At 43.2% G+C, this 15,957-nt stretch overlaps 1 protein-coding gene across 1 annotated transcript; it reads right to left on the reverse strand.

Annotated features, from left to right (window-relative positions):
* Positions 1–2,049: 2,049 nt before the first annotated feature.
* LOC311119114 (uncharacterized protein) lies at positions 2,050–6,241 on the reverse strand. The gene is made up of 7 exons (XM_084193856.1): positions 6,109–6,241; positions 5,332–5,477; positions 5,019–5,120; positions 4,699–4,794; positions 3,989–4,271; positions 3,613–3,721; positions 2,050–3,480 (listed from the first exon to the last, which is right to left on the reverse strand). Exons 2-7 carry the CDS (start codon positions 5,466–5,468, stop codon positions 2,558–2,560), a joined length of 1,650 nt encoding a protein of 549 aa, XP_084049982.1. The 5' UTR covers positions 5,469–5,477; positions 6,109–6,241; the 3' UTR covers positions 2,050–2,557.
* Between the last annotated feature and the right edge of the window lie 9,716 nt (positions 6,242–15,957).

Raw genomic sequence — 15,957 nt, forward strand, 5'->3', positions numbered from 1 at the left:
GAGACGGCTGATATTTTGGTTGAACATGTGTTCCGCTCTCATGGTCTACCCACGGATATTGTCTCTGACAGGGGTCCCCAGTTTGTCTCCCAGGTGTGGAAAGCTTTCTGTAAAGCTTTGGGCATCACATCCAGCCTGTCCTCTGGATATCACCCCCAGACCAACGGGCAAGCCGAGAGAGCGAACCAGGAGATGGAGACCGCTCTCCGCTGTGTCACAGGGTCTAACCCTGGGTCATGGAGCACCATGCTTCCCTGGGTGGAATATGCTCATAACACCTTGACTAACGCTTCCTCTGGTTTGTCTCCTTTTCTGTGTGCTCTGGGTTATCAACCTCCCCTGTTCCCTTCTCAAGAGAGGGAACTGGCAGTACCCTCGGTGCAGTTCCACATGCGACGCTGCTTCAAGGTCTGGAGGAAGGCCAGGGTAGCTCTGTCCCGAGCTTCGGCGTACATGCAGAGGCAAGCCAACCGTCACCGGTCCCAGGCTCCCGGTTACTCTCCTGGTCAAGAGGTATGGCTTAAGTCACGTGACCTTCCATTGAAGGTGGAGTCTAAGAAGATGGCGCCTCGTTTTATAGGACCGTTCAAGATACTGTCTATTGTTAACCCCTGCGCGGTTAAGCTACAGCTTCCTGCCTCCCTACGGGTTCATTCCACCTTTCATGTTTCCCAGATTAAGCCTGTGTCGGTTAGCCCTCTGTGCCCGCCCTCTCGTCCCCCTCCTCCGCCCAGGATCGTGGGTGGGGGTCCGGTCTACACTGTCCGGCGACTTCTGGATGTTCGCCGCCGGGGTCGTGGTTTCCAGTACCTGGTGGATTGGGAGGGTTATGGTCCTGAGGAACGTTCCTGGGTGCCCAGGAGCTTCATTGTGGATCCTGCTCTGGTCCGAGAGTTTCATAGGTTACATCCCGATAAACCCCGTCGGCCGCCAGGTGGCGTCCGTAGAGGGGGGGGTACTGTTAGGCCTACTGCTGCTAGGTAGCTCTCTCTCTGCTCTCTCCCTCCCCTCTGTCTGTCCTTGATTGCAGGAGTGAAGTCTGGTGTGCGGGAGTCAGGGTTCCAGCTGCAGCTCATTCACCATAATCACCTCAGCCTTTAAGACCCGGTCAAACTTACCACTCATCGTCAGATCATAGTCAAGACAACCATGTTAGTCTCGCTGCCGACTCAACCTGTCTGTTTTCGCTCTTGTGTTTTTTGGCCTGTCTATTTACTTTTTTCTCCTGTGCCACAGATATTTGGAACCTGACTCCTGCCTCCGCTTCACTCCTGCCACCACCATCCTGTTCTCCACTATCGGACCTCTCCTTTGGACTCACCACGGACACTAGGACATTATGGTACCACACCTGCCCTGACCTGGATCTGTTACCCTCCCTGTAACCTGTACTTGCTCTTCCCCATTTATTGGAAACCTGGACTATTGAACATTATAATAAACCTGTTAAAACTTCTCTGGCTTGGTGTACTTGTCTGCATTTGGGTTCTATCCAGTTAAATCATAACACTGGGGACTCTATATGTTGAGCCAGGGTGTGTAGATTCCATGTGTTTATGTTCTGTGTGGGAGTTCTAGTTGTTGCTTTTCTATGTTGGCCAGAGTGGCTCCCAATCAGAGGCAACGAGTGTCAGCTGTTGCTGGTTGTCTCTGATTGGGAGCCATATTTAAACAGTCTGTTTCCCTTAGTGTTTGTGGGATCTTGTTTCCGTTTGGTTTGTTTCCGTGTTACCGTAGGACGTCACGATATCGTTTATTGTTTTGTTGTTCATATTATCACTAAAGATAATAAAGTTTAAGTATGTTTGCAACTAACGCTGCGCATTGGTCTACTCCATACGACGATCGTGACACTCCCCTCTGATTCATTATGATCTAAAAGGCTAAACTGATCCTATATAAGCACTCCTACTCTGACTCATTGTGAATATGGGCCCTGATTTTGGGACAATATGTAAAATAATCAGTAGAAAAACAGAGTAATATCCTTGACTATCCTGACCTCTACTGGGTGGTCAGACAGTTAGTAGACAGACTGAATGGAGAGAGTTCTCGATTAATAATCAGCTTTATTCAACTCATTCAAATGGCCATTACAGTCAACAAATTGTTAATAATTGCCTCTCACTTACATCTACATTTACATCATTTAGCAGACTTCACTTTCTGTTTAAATCCAGCTTGTCAAACATCAATAAATCAATAATGTAGTTTTAAACTGAAGCATTTAAAGAGTTAACCTTGATTTCCATTACAGTGACTTACAGTAGAAATCACTCCATGGCATCCAGAGATTAGACAAGAAGCCCCGCTCCCCCTTTGGTAATTCTCCATAACACAAAGTGCAGATTTCTCTAAACACCAGGTTTTCATGGGAGATATGTTCTTAAAGAATACATAAAACCACTTCTAACAATTAATCAATGAACGTATTGATCAACAATTGATCAATTAACTTTTAATAATTTTCATCTGTAAACTTGTTTTGTTTTCAGAGGTCACCCTGCTCTACAAAGAGATGATGCATGGAGACTCCCTAATGTTCAGATTAGTATCATTAAAGGACAATTAAGATGATCATTGTGATCACCGTTACTCCTACATACATTTTTGAGCCTGAGACTTTCACTGCCAGATCATCAATGGCCTTCCTCCCTTCATCTTCCCTCTCTTTTCTCTCTTCAGTCTCCCTCTTTTTCCCCTCCTCCTCTCTTATCGTTGCTATGGCTGCATCCCTCTTTCTAACCTCCTCCTCTCTTATCGTTGCTATGGCTGCATCCCTCTTTCTAACCTCCTCCTCTCTTATCGTTGCTATGGCTGCATCCCTCTTTCTAACCTCCTGTTCTAGTATCTTTCTCAGAGCCTTCTCCCTCCTCCCGATCTCCTCTTCCCTCCGGGTCAAGATGTTTGTCACATGATAGTATCCCCTATTCTCATTCAATAATCCATTTATCTTCTCCAGCAGCTCTGTGACCTGAGTGAGCTCATTCTTGTCTTTGTTATAGAAGACATGATGTCTGCCACCACACATACTGAGGAGTTTTAGGGGATCACTGTTGTCCATTAGATACTCCTCCACTGGTTTCCCTTCTAGCTGGTCTCCACCAGTGAACAGCACCATGGTGTATTTAAGGGCCTCCTCCCCAAAGTTCTCCTTCATCCATTTGACAGTATTCTTCTCCTCTTCTGTGCACCAATTGCACAGCCTGATCACTAGCAGGAAGACGTGAGGTGTTGAGATGTTGATGCATTCAGCTACTTTACCTGCAACTTCCTCAGACGGCAACACATCTGGGGTGTTAATCATAGTTATGTTATTTCGGCCCACAACAGCATCTTGTTCCTCACACTCTGACCCATACAAAGGTGAAGCCTCCATTTTAAATGCCTCTCTCCCCAGGATGGTGTTTCCTGCTGCTCTCTTCTCTGATCCAGTCTTCCCCAGCAGAACAATCCGTTGCTGAAATCCCACCTCAGACCCTGCAGAGATGCATGCGGGGCATTTAAAAGAGGTTTTAAAATGGTAAAAGTTAAAATGTTAAATTGAATAAGTGAAAAATATTAATACTGGGACAGAACGAGAAATAAAGAAATAACCATGAATAAACTCACCGTGTACAGAGACACACAGGTGTGTATAACACACAAGTCCTACCAGGACAAGTACCAGTATGAGAATCCCCAGAAGACTGGAAAAGAAGGCTGTTTTCCATGAGCAGACCTACGAAGGAGAGTCATGTAAGTACATCATGTACTGTAGGTCACTATTAGGATTGCTAATTTTTGGTAACTTTTCCCAAATTCACAGGAAATTCCAGAAATCTTGGTTGGAAGATTCCCGGAATAAGGAGGAAATAAGGAGGAAATCCGGAATCCTCATTTCTGGAAAACTGGGGAATTTAAGGAAAGTTACCGTCATTTTGCAACCCTAGTCAATACCTTTCTTGACCATTTCTATCAGGGGACCAAATAGACATTTCACACAAACCTGAGTCGCAGTTTGTTCTGTTCCAACATACGTTTCATGGACGTGATCGTCTACATTTGGAATGGTTTTCCATCCTTCAGTGGCCTCCACCAATGTGTGTTTCATCAGTCCTGGGGCCTGGTAGTGGTCTCTAACATGGTTCTCACAGAAAGTAGCCTTGCAATCCTCGCAGAACTTCACAGCTTTGTCACTGCGCTGCATACATATGGTACAGTCCAGTCTGGTACGATGTACTATTCTCCTATCTTGCATCTGGCCTAAAGCAGGGTCCTCAAAGGTAGGGCTGTAGAAAGGTTAAAGCTGAATGAAGCCACCCGTTACATGCAAGTTTATTTGATAGGGTAATTTTACTCATTAAGGGTTTAGAACACATGCATGTCCATAGCAAAGGATTAACAGCATTTCATTTGACATTGTATTTTTTTTTTACATTTGAGTGACTCACAGGAGCAATTAGGGTTAATTGTGCCCTTGCTCAAGGGCACATCGACAGATTGGTCGCTGGATTCGAACCAGCAACCTTTTGGTTACTGGCCCAGCTATCTGCCACCCCATCATGGTACAGGATAGTAAATAAGACAGCATTCAGTACTATGAACAACAAACACTTTTACACTATAAGAAATCAATAAATAGCTCAGGCTAGGCTTCCTCATAACACCAAAACAAAGGTGTATATCTGGTTTACATTATGGGCTTACATACTGTACCTCTGATTTATATGAAGACCAGATCCATTTAAATCAACCTCACTGTCTGTTGAGCCGACTGTAAACACTGAGCACTCTGTCTTCACCTGCTGGCTCCTAGCAACAACAGAGCAAGAGAGAGACTGAAGACCAGGGTCTGAAATGTTTGTCAAAAGTGGTTGGATCTCTAAAAAGTAATCTTGTCTAGTTAATGTTAATTTTTTTCAGGAGAGTAGAAGTTTGCAGGTCAGTTTGTGAGCCAACTCTGTTATTAAAGTACAACAAAACAAAGAGGTTTGGATGAATGTTTTACATCAATATTTCAGAAGACAGTGTCTCACCATTTCACAGATGTAAGGATTCCACTGTTGAATGTTATTGGTTGACGCATGGACCGATCACTATCCATGTTGTAAGACACTGGTGTTTTTTTACTTCCTTCCCTGATACAAACACAATAACATTTTCAACTCCAGCTTGAGTTAAAAGCCTACTTTATTTGGACATAACTGTTCATATTTATAATGGAATACAATCACAAAACATGCAATTTTATAGCTCAAATGTTGTTCTAAAATGGCTAGTTTTTCTTTCACATAATTAAATTGGTAACACTTTCCTGACTATAGATATTTCATAGGATACTCCTCTTACCTCGTTTCATCAGAGCTCATGTTATCAGTTACTTGGGTTGCCAGCATTTTATCCGTTTCCCCTGGCACAGAACCCCTATTTTCTTTATCTCTATCTCTTGGCAAATCAATTGCTTGGTAATCAGGATTGGCAGCCATTTTATGATGCTAGAATAGAAAGTACAACAATGGGCACACACACAAACAAGACTGAAAATGTGAGTTGTAGATCTGTCACTCCCATTGAAAGCACGTCTGAGAAGCGGTAGATGCGTTCTATGTGCGTATGTTTCTATGTTTCCCGTCCTTAAGTTTCATTTTTGGGTCTTTTAACTTTCGGTTTTGTACACAAGCTTCAAATAGCTAAAAATACTATATTTTGAGTTATTGAAAATTTGTTTCACAGCGTTTTATAATGGTACAATGGATAGCTTGTTTTGTCACATAAACTGAAATAAGAGAACCATTAGAATTTCAGCAACCAGAGCAATTTCTACATAGCTACTTTTGACAAGTTAACAGTATTTGTCAATGTTTTGTTAATACCTTTTCGAGTTGAAAAAGTAAGACAATTATTCTAGAGTGATTGCAATTTGATTCAACAACTTTATAAAGTACAATTAGGTTGTGCTTCGGTGATGAAATGTCAGTTCCTTATGTTATAAAAAACATTTTACGAAGACAAATCTGTTTATTCACTTTCTCTAACATTTCATTAACGTTCCAAAAAGCAAAATACGCTCAGAGCTTGTTTTTGTGAGAAATCTTTTAGAAATAACAAAATCGACATCCATCTTACCTCTATATTGTTTTATGTCCTGCGGATAAGAGAAGAAAGATGACGAGTTCAACGGGAAAGTGAGCCTGTCAGCTAGCCGACCTGCACCAGCCTAGCTAATGCAATGCAATTTTCCTGATTTCTCCAAGTATGCGTGGTTGTATAAAAAAAATAGAAGGACGGCCTCTCAATCTCTTCTTCTTTGGTATCATAAATAAAAAAAATAAAAGGACGGCCTCTCAATCTCTTCTTCTTTGGTATCATAGCGTTTGCATTGTGCGGGACTGTGTGTTCAATCATGTTACATTTAGTGATACAAAATAAAAAAGGAAGAAAAATAAAATAACAATTTGTACCAACTAACTAACCAGTTAGTTGTTTTTTTCCCCCCTATACAGCACTATTTCATAAAAATACAAATAAAAAACACCATAAAATAAAATACTTTGACCCTACCATGCCACGGACCTGGGAGGACGGGACACCACAACTAAACACACCCTGTAACTCTTCTGTATACCCAAATACTTATCTGCAGCTGCCACCACAGCATCTATTTTCTGTGATTTACATTCCATTTCTGCAGTACAGTGGATAACCATTGCTATGAACGCTAAGCCAACCTTACTGAAGCATATATCACTCGTTGGCCTATCCCTCTGTGCTGGCACAGATCTACTACTCACAGGTATCGTCTCAGGATCCCTCACCATTGACCCATCCTCCGCTACTTCCTTCACTGCCTCAGCATACGACACCTCTGACTCTGGCCACACTGCAGTAGATTTGGCACAAAAGCTCTAACAGGATAACTGATACAGTATATACCAGTGGAGGCTACTCAGAGGAGGAAGGGGAGGACCATCCTTTTAGATAAAACTATACTGAATATATTAACATGTCATCAAATAATTGATTAAAACACACTGTTTTGCAATACAGGTCTACAGTAGCTTCAACGGCACTCTGTAGGGTAGCACCATGGTGTAGCCGGAGGACAGCTAGTTTCTGTCCTCCTCTGGGTACATTAGCTTCAATACAAAACCTAGGAGGCTCATTCTCACCCCCTTCCATAGACTTACACAGTAATTATGGCAACTTCCGGAGGACGTCCTCCAACCTATCAGAGCTCTTGCAGCATGAACTGACATTTTGTCCACCCAATGAATAATAATATGCCATTTAGCAGACGCTTTTATCCAAAGCGACTTACAGTCATGCGTGCATACATTTTATTTTTTGTGTGTATGGGTGGTCCCGGGGATCGAACCCACTACCTTGGCGTTACAAGCGCCGTGCTCTACCAGCTGAGCTACAGAGGACCACAATCTAGTACTGGAAGCATAAGCTACAGATAGCTAGCACTGCAGTGCATAGAATCTGGTGAGTCGTTGACTCAAAGAGAGAGAAAGACAATAGTTGAACATTAGTGAACAAATTCATTTCTTCAAAAATTAAGGAGAAGCAAGAGAGTGAGGGAGAGAGAGAGCTAGCTACAGTGGGGGAAAAAAGTATTTAGTCAGCCACCAATTGTGCAAGTTCTCCCACTTAAAAAGATGAGAGAGGCCTGTAATTTTCATCATAGGTACACGTCAACTATGACAGACAAATTGAGAAAAAGAAATCCAGAAAATCACATTGTAGGATTTTTAATGAATTTATTTGCAAATTATGGTGGAAAATAAGTATTTGGTCACCTACAAACAAGCAAGATTTCTGGCTCTCACAGACCTGTAACTTCTTCTTTAAGAGGCTCCTCTGTCCTCCACTCATTACCTGTATTAATGGCACCTGTTTGAACTTGTGTCACGCCCTGGCTCTGGGGACACGGTTATGTTGAGCCAGGGTGTGTATATCTATGTACTCTATTTCTATGTTGGCCTGAGTGACTCCCAATCAGAGGCAACGAGTGTCAGCTGTTTGCTGGTTGTCTCTGATTGGGAGCCATATTTAAACTGTCGGTTTTTCCTTTGTTTTTGTGGGTTCTTGTTTCAAGTTGGTTGTGTTTGACCGTGAACTGTCACGTTACCGTCTTTGTTGTTTTGATCGTGTTTCGCTCAATAAAGAGTATGTTTGCCTGCAACGCTGCGCCTTGGTCCTCATCTGTTCCTGACGATCGTGACAGAAGGACCCACCAAGACAGGACCAAGCAGCGTGAAGAGGAGAGAGGATGGACCTGGGATCAGTGGAGTAGGAGTCTCGACTGGGCCAAGCCAAGTGAGGAGCAGAAAGGTTGGACTTTGAAGCAGTGGAGTGAGTGTCTGGCTAGAGACATGGAGACCTGGTCCACGGGTAGGAAAGAACCCCAGAAAATTTTTAGGGGGGGGCTCACGACGTCGGGGCAGCAGGAGGCCGCGATGGAGCGGTCCAACGGGTTGGCAGAGGAGGCCGCCAGGTTACGGGGGCCACTGGTCGAAGAGGGGATGGAAGGTGGAGAGGCACGGCGAGAGGTACTGGGGTGTGTTACCAGTCCGGTCCGGCCCGTTCCAGATCCCGGTGTAGGGCCAGTGGTGTGTGTCCCCAGTACGGTCCGGTCTGTTCCTGCTCCCCGCACCAAGTCTGTGGTGCGTTTCGTCAGCCCTGTCCGGCCCGCTCCTGCTCTCCACACCAAGCCAGTGGTGTGCGTCGTCAGTCCAGCACGGCCCGTGCCTGTTCCCCGCACCAAGCCAGGGGTGCGTATCGTCAGCCCGGCTCAGCCCGTTCCTCCTCCACGCACCAAGCCAGGGGTGCGCATCGTCAGCCCGGTCCGGTCCATTCCTGCTCCACGCACCAAGCCAGGGGTGTGTATCGTCAGCCCGGTCCGGCCAGTTGCTACTCCACGCACCAAGCCAGGGGTGCGCATCGTCAGCCCGGTCCGGTCCGTTCCTGCTCCACGCACCAAGCCAGGGGTGCGTGTCGTCAGTCCGGCTCCGGCCAGCGGGGCCAGACCGGACCAGGGGTACTTTGGGGGGTTGGAGAGGGAGTGGGGATCAGGCCCGGAGCCGGATCCGCCGCCAAGGCGGAGTGCCCACCCGGTCCCTCCCCTGTGGTATTTAGTTGGCGCGGTCGGAGTCCGCGCCTTTAGGGGGGGGGGGTACTGTCACGCCCTGGCTCTGGGGACACGGTTATGTTGAGCCAGGGTGTGTAGATCTATGTACTCTATTTCTATGTTGGCCTGAGTGACTCCCAATCAGAGGCAACGAGTGTCAGCTGTTTGCTGGTTGTCTCTGATTGGGAGCCATATTTAAACTGTCGTTTTTTCCTTTGTTTTTGTGGGTTCTTGTTTCAAGTTGGTTGTGTTTGACCGTGAACTGTCACGTTACCGTCTTTGTTGTTTTGATCGTGTTTCGCTCAATAAAGAGTATGTTTGCCTGCAACGCTGCGCCTTGGTCCTCATCTGTTCCTGACGATCGTGACAACTTGTTATCAGTATAAAAGACACCTGTCCACAACCTCAAACAGTCACACTCCAAACTCCACTATGGCCAAGACCAAAGAGCTGTCAAAGGACACCAGAAACAAAATTGTAGACCTGCACCAGGCTGGGAAGACTGAATCTGCAATAGGTAAGCAGCTTGGTTTGAAGAAATCAACTGTGGGAGCAGTTATTAGGAAATGGAAGACATACAAGACCACTGATAATCTCCCTCGATCTGGGGCTCCATGCAAGATCTCACCCCGTGGGGTCAAAATGATCACAAGAACGGTGAGCAAAAATCCCAGAACCACACGGGGGGACCTAGTGAATGACCTGCAGAGAGCTGGGACCAAAGTAACAAAGCCTACCATCAGTAACACACTACGTCGCCAGGGACTCAAATCCTGCAGTGCAAGACGTGTCCCCCTGCTTAAGCCAGTACATGTCCAGGCCCGTCTGAAGTTTGCTAGAGTGCATTTGGATGATCCAGAAGAGGATTGGGAGAATGTCACATGGTCAGATGAAACCAAAATAGAACTTTTTGGTAAAAACTCAACTCGTCGTGTTTGGAGGACAAAGAATGCTGAGTTGCATCCAAAGAACACCATACCTACTGTGAAGCATGGGGGTGGAAACATCATGCTTTGGGGCTGTTTTTCTGCAAAGGGACCAAGACGACTGATCCGTGTAAAGGAAAAAATGAATGGGGCCATGTATCGTTAGATTTTGAGTGAAAACCTCCTTCCATCAGCAAGGGCATTGAAGATGAAACGTGGCTGGGTCTTTCAGCATGACAATGATCCCAAACACACCGCCCGGGCAACGAAGGAGTGGCTTCGTAAGAAGCATTTCAAGGTCCTGGAGTGGCCTAGCCAGTCTCCAGATCTCAACCCCATAGAAAATCTTTGGAGGGAGTTGAAAGTCTGTGTTGCCCAGCGACAGCCCCAAAACATCACTGCTCTAGAGGAGATCTGCATGGAGGAGTGTGTGAAAACCTTGTGAAGACTTACAGAAAACGTTTGACCTGTGTCATTGCCAACAAAGGGTATATAACAAAGTATTGAGAAACTTTTGTTATTGACCAAATACTTATTTTCCACCATAATTTGCAAATAAATTCATAAAAAATCCTACAATGTAATTTTCTGGAATTTATTTTCTCATTTTGTCTGTCATAGTTGACGTGTACCTATGATGAAAATTACAGGCCTCTCTCATCTTTTTAAGTGGGAGAACTTGCACAATTGGTGGCTGACTAAATACTTTTTTTCCCCACTGTATATTTTATAGTCTTTTTTTTTCACTTTCACTTACTTAGCTAGCTAGCTACACCCGGATCAAATAGAGAGGGAAGCTATGTTAGCTAGCTGCCTATGGCTATCCAACACTGAAACTCTTCCAAGTCAAGGTAAGCTTTTGGTTTTATACATTTATTGCCACCGGGGCCCGCCGGTGTAACTGCTAAACTGCTTGCTGACTGATTGTAGCGGGTTTACTAATACGTTAGTTCTATTAGCTATGTTGACTATGACGTTAGATAATATGGTGACAACGATGTAGGCTGTGTGTAGCGGTTAGTGGATATGATATGAAGGTTTGGCTTGGAAAGGTTTTTTCGCCAGATCACAGACAGTTGAAGTGTTGTGCACTGAAGTCCACAAGCAAAGGGAAAAGATGAGAAAGGAGGAGAGCGCATAGATGCGAGAAGGAATTACAACAAGCAAAGAGATCATACTGTTTGTATATGGCTGCTATGAAAGTGAACTGTATTTGCGTGTAATCAGGGATGTATTCATTCTGCCGATTCTGTTGAAAAATGTTTCTTTAAACGGAAGCAAACGAAATGGGATTAACATACCTGAATTTGTCCAAAATAAATTTTATTTTGCAACTGATGGACTAATGATTACACCCTAGATCAGCTAGATGCAGGCAAGAGTGTGCAAGGCGTTATTCAATGTGTCACTGTCTGCCACCTTGATTGCTAAAAATGATCTTTACCTGTGCCCCTACGTTGTAAACTTTCATTCATAGGCTAGGTTGTAGCAACCTCATGATGGCTATAGGGATCATTTGAGTGTCATGTAGTAGCCTAAACCTATAGATGTTACATTGAAATGGGTGAGTGGAATATGAATGACAGTCATCCAATATGCTGTAATAGAAATAAGGCCATGCTCATGAAAACAAACATTGTCCTTCCTCATCTTAAAGGCACCGACCGCCACTATATCCTCCAACCATAATAGCGCTTGTTGAAGGGAGATAAAAGAAAGACCGGTTTAATGAATGTCAGTCTTTCAGCTTCAGTTTAACATCGATCCTAATAAATATTGTTATAATACCAATTGAATTAAATCATTTTAGAATTGTGTAATATTATTTAAATCTTGTGTTGAGATAGTGGGGAAAACTGTGCAGGTTACAAGAGCGCTGCTTCCCCCACTGATTCGATTCTGGGATGATGGGGAAAGCAAAATAATTAACAACATTACATTTCATAATGGTGGGAGCAAGTTTGGCAGCCAAATATAACCATTTTGATGTCAATATTACGGCTCCTAACTTACATACTCCGATACAGTTGAAAAGGAGGCGAGGAGATATGATGCAAGGAATCGAGGAAAGATGAATTGAGATGTTATGTCCTCTCTCTCCCTCTGTTCTGTTCTAATTACCTCTCCATTCCCCTTCCTTACCTGGTGTTGAGGTAATGCAGGGTTCGGCATTCTCCTCCCAGGCTCACTGTGAATAAAATAAGAATATAAATGTGGGACACATGGATGATTATGCACATAGTAACTACATTTAGCTTGGGCCTAGAAACACGAGCAATGGACATTAGACCGGTGGAAATGTGTCCTTTGGTCTGGAGTCCAAATTGGAGATTTTTGGTTCCAACCACCGTGGCTTTGTGAGACGTGGTGTGGGTGAACGGATGATCTCTGCATGTGTATTTCGCACTGTAAAGCATGGAGGAGGAGGTGTTATGGTGTGGGGGTGCTTTGCTGGTGACACTGTCTGTGATTTATTTAGAATTCAAGGCACACTTAACCAGCATGGCTACCATAGCATTCTGCAGCGATACGCCATCCAATCTGGTTTGGGCTTAGTGGGACTATCATTTGTTTTTCAACAAGACAATGACCCAACACACCTCCAGGCTGTGTAAGGGCTATTTTACCAAGAAGGAGAGTGATGGAGTGCTGCATTAAATGACCTGGCCTCAACTATCCCCCGACCTCAAACCAATTGAGATGGTTTGGGATGAGACGGACGGCAGAGTGAAGGAAAAGCAGCCAACAAGTGCTCAGAATATGTGGGAACTCCTTCAAAACTGTTGAAAAAGCATTCCAGGTGAAGCTGGTTGAGAGAATGCCAAGAGTGTGCAAAGCTGTCGTCAAGGCAAAGGGTGGCTATTTGAAGAATCTCAAATATAAATATTTATCTTGATTTGTTTAACACTTTTTTGGTTACTACATGATTCCATATGTGTTATTTCATAGTTTTGATGTCTTCACTATTATTCTACAATGTAGAAAATAGTAACAAATAAAGAAAAACCATTGAATGAGTAGGTGTGTCCAAACTTTTGACTGGTACTGTATATTTCAAAACAAATACTCTTAGACTTTTACCCAAGTACTATTTTACTGGGTGACTTTCATTGTTTTCTTGAGTCATTTTCTATTAAGGTATCTTTATTACCCGTTATTTGGGATAGATTGATCTTTAGCGTTTCTTACTCTTGACATAACAAAACCTTGGTTTTCTATATATTACTTCGTCATTGGCCTGATTACACCGGTAATCAAGGAAGATTTAACCATTTTGTGACGCTAGAATAATGTAGACAACGTTGGTTAGTGAACGCACAAGCACACACACGAAGAACATCAACAAAAAGCCACAGCTACTGAAATTAGTCATTTGAATTCAAACTATTTCACAGTATGTACGTATTATTTTCAAAGGAAGTGCTACTCAGGGCACAATTTTTTTTGTTTTTTTGTTTAACCTCAACAAAACCTTATATCTCAGATAGTTCTAGCTCGGTCAAATTGTCTCACCTTTAGCAGAATGTTTCTTCAATTAATTTTAAATCTTTCCAATCATTCAATTGAGGAAAATCTGCATGTCTAAGGAGCTAAAGTTAGTAATGTTATGCTTTCACTCCAACCAATGCTAGTTTAGACAGTATCATTGGTACAAATGCGCTACATTGTGGAATAGGTGATAAGAATAATGAATTGAGGGTTGTGCTGCCTTCTGGAAAAAGGACCGACAGTTTCCCTCCTCTGATGATATGAACTTGGTTTTGAGGCCTTGAAACATAAACCTGATATTAACTTGGTAATGTCACTGCAAAATGTATTGATCCATTTATTCATGTGTGGTATCTGAGGAATTTATTACTTTTCTAATGGTTTCAAATGGTTTTAGAGGATGTTGACTAAGCTTAAAGGGAGCATCTGGGGAGGAGTTCTATAGGGGCATCCTAAAGCTGAGGAAGTCTGTTAGGTGGCCTCCTGGGATTGGTCGGTAGGAAAAACCACCCATATTATGTTACATAGGGCATAGGATATAAATACCACAGTTAAGACAAAGGAGGACAGAATAATCATATTTGAGATGGGGCGATTATTCTCCAGATATCGGTAGATTGATGCTGGAATACTCTGATATAATAAACCTTTATGATCAAAGTACAGCGTCAGCGGATTTCCTTGGTCTCACAGCATAATTAGCAACGTTTTCTCGACACCACACATGCTTTGCTATTGGTATTGTCAAAGTTGCGTCAATTCAAATCTGGTATTAGGAACAAAAGAGGTCAACACGACTTCTAAGATATACTAGTTATTTTAATTAATGCAAAAACCTTCAATGGTAAATATGATGTTTCGTATATACGGGCTCTCTGAGATACCTCGCAGGGCACCCCAGAGAACTAACCCATTGTTCTGGGTTCTTGCTCAAATACTCTTACAGAGGGAGTTTCCCACCTCTCTGCTGACCAATTAGAGTAGAGACTTGAGCGTGGTTTAAACTTACTCAGTCAATCCGTTGATGCATCTCTGTTACCAGGCATATGTCCATATCATAACAACCTGTCATAGTGAGAAGAGCCAGCTCCCTTAGACACCATTCCTACGTCCAAGGAAGGTTCACAGATCACAAAGAACCAGTATATTCCAGCATCTGGAGACACAAATCCCTATCTCCCTTTACCCCCTAAAACAGCTCTTCACATCAATCACAGCCTGCCAGGTGTCACAACCTACATTAGCCCAGTCAGGAATGCATTCTTTCTAAGTTAGTCATCCCATCAATCCAATTATTAGAAAATAGAACCCAACAGTATTTAAAAGAAATTGGAAAGGAACTGGTCCAAACAACAATTAACCGCAGCTGTGAAAATAAATTACAACATGGCTACATGATCTCTGCGAATGGAGATAATAGCTGTATCCAACTGCATCACACCCATTAGAATTCTCTGTTTACAGTACGTTTTTGATTCAATCTAGCTGTTCAATTTCTGTGTCCTCTTGTATCATCGTGTGCTTCGAGTCTGCCTTTCTGTTATGGCAAGCAATCTGGTTGGCTGGCGTGACTCAACACACGCCTCCTTTGCATGAACACAGTCTACTGCACTCTCTGCGGCTGATATCTACTACTGTACCTACCATCAAGGTAAACAAATAATCAATATATGTTCAGTTGTCATAAAAGATAGAGCTAGATATAAGTTTACGAATGTACCTATGCGCAACCGAGAATTCGTGCAAATATAATTTTAGTGTAATGGAATTGACGTTAGACTCATGTGGGCTTGTTATACAAAGCTCACGGCTATGTAAGTGAGTTTTGTAACTGTCCGATAGTGTACTGTCGCTCATGGCAGGCGATGTTTTGCCAGCACGTAGACAGGTCAAATAGAGAAGTATATGATCATTTGTGAAGTTGTTGCATATATGCTATTTGTATTGATACTCTACTGTAGCCTACGGTGCGTTGTATGGATCTTTGGTTTTATTATTAATTCTGCACTGTTGAGGAAGAGCTGCAAGTTAGCATTCTGTGCATGTGACCCATGTTTTGATTTGATGTATTATAAGTTATTGAAATATCTACATTTTATGATATTTTGTAGATTGCATGTTTATGTATATATCTATGTAAATATACAATTCTTAGCCTACTCATTCAGAAATATATGTTATGGGTCTGAATGGAACCTGTAACTTTCTGTTGGCCTATCCAAAATAAAGATATGTCCGAACATAATAATAGCACTGTAATACACTACCCCTTATGTCAGAGGATCATGTGTGTCAGTACTTTTGAACACAGGAGCACACCAGAGCTACTGTGGTCAGGACCTCATTTAATGGTTTCTGTCTCATCCCTCTATCATCATACCAATGCTCTCTTGTTGTTTCACCTCCACAGAGAAGCAAAACACAGAC

Source organism: Coregonus lavaretus, assembly GCF_964263955.1.
Source record: "Coregonus lavaretus genome assembly, contig: HAP1_SCAFFOLD_408, whole genome shotgun sequence".
Lineage (NCBI taxonomy): Eukaryota > Metazoa > Chordata > Actinopteri > Salmoniformes > Salmonidae > Coregonus > Coregonus lavaretus.

Coding starts and splice junctions, on each gene's coding strand:
- LOC311119114 (XM_084193856.1), bottom strand. CDS start 5,468: ATGGCTGCCAATCCTGATTACCAAGCAATTGATTTGCCAAGAGATAGA. Junction 5,121..5,331: donor ATGAGCTCTGATGAAACGAG/GTAAGAGGAGTA, acceptor TGTTTGTATCAG/GGAAGGAAGTAAAAAAACAC. Junction 3,722..3,988: donor CAGAACAAACTGCGACTCAG/GTTTGTGTGAAA, acceptor TCTCCTTCGTAG/GTCTGCTCATGGAAAACAGC.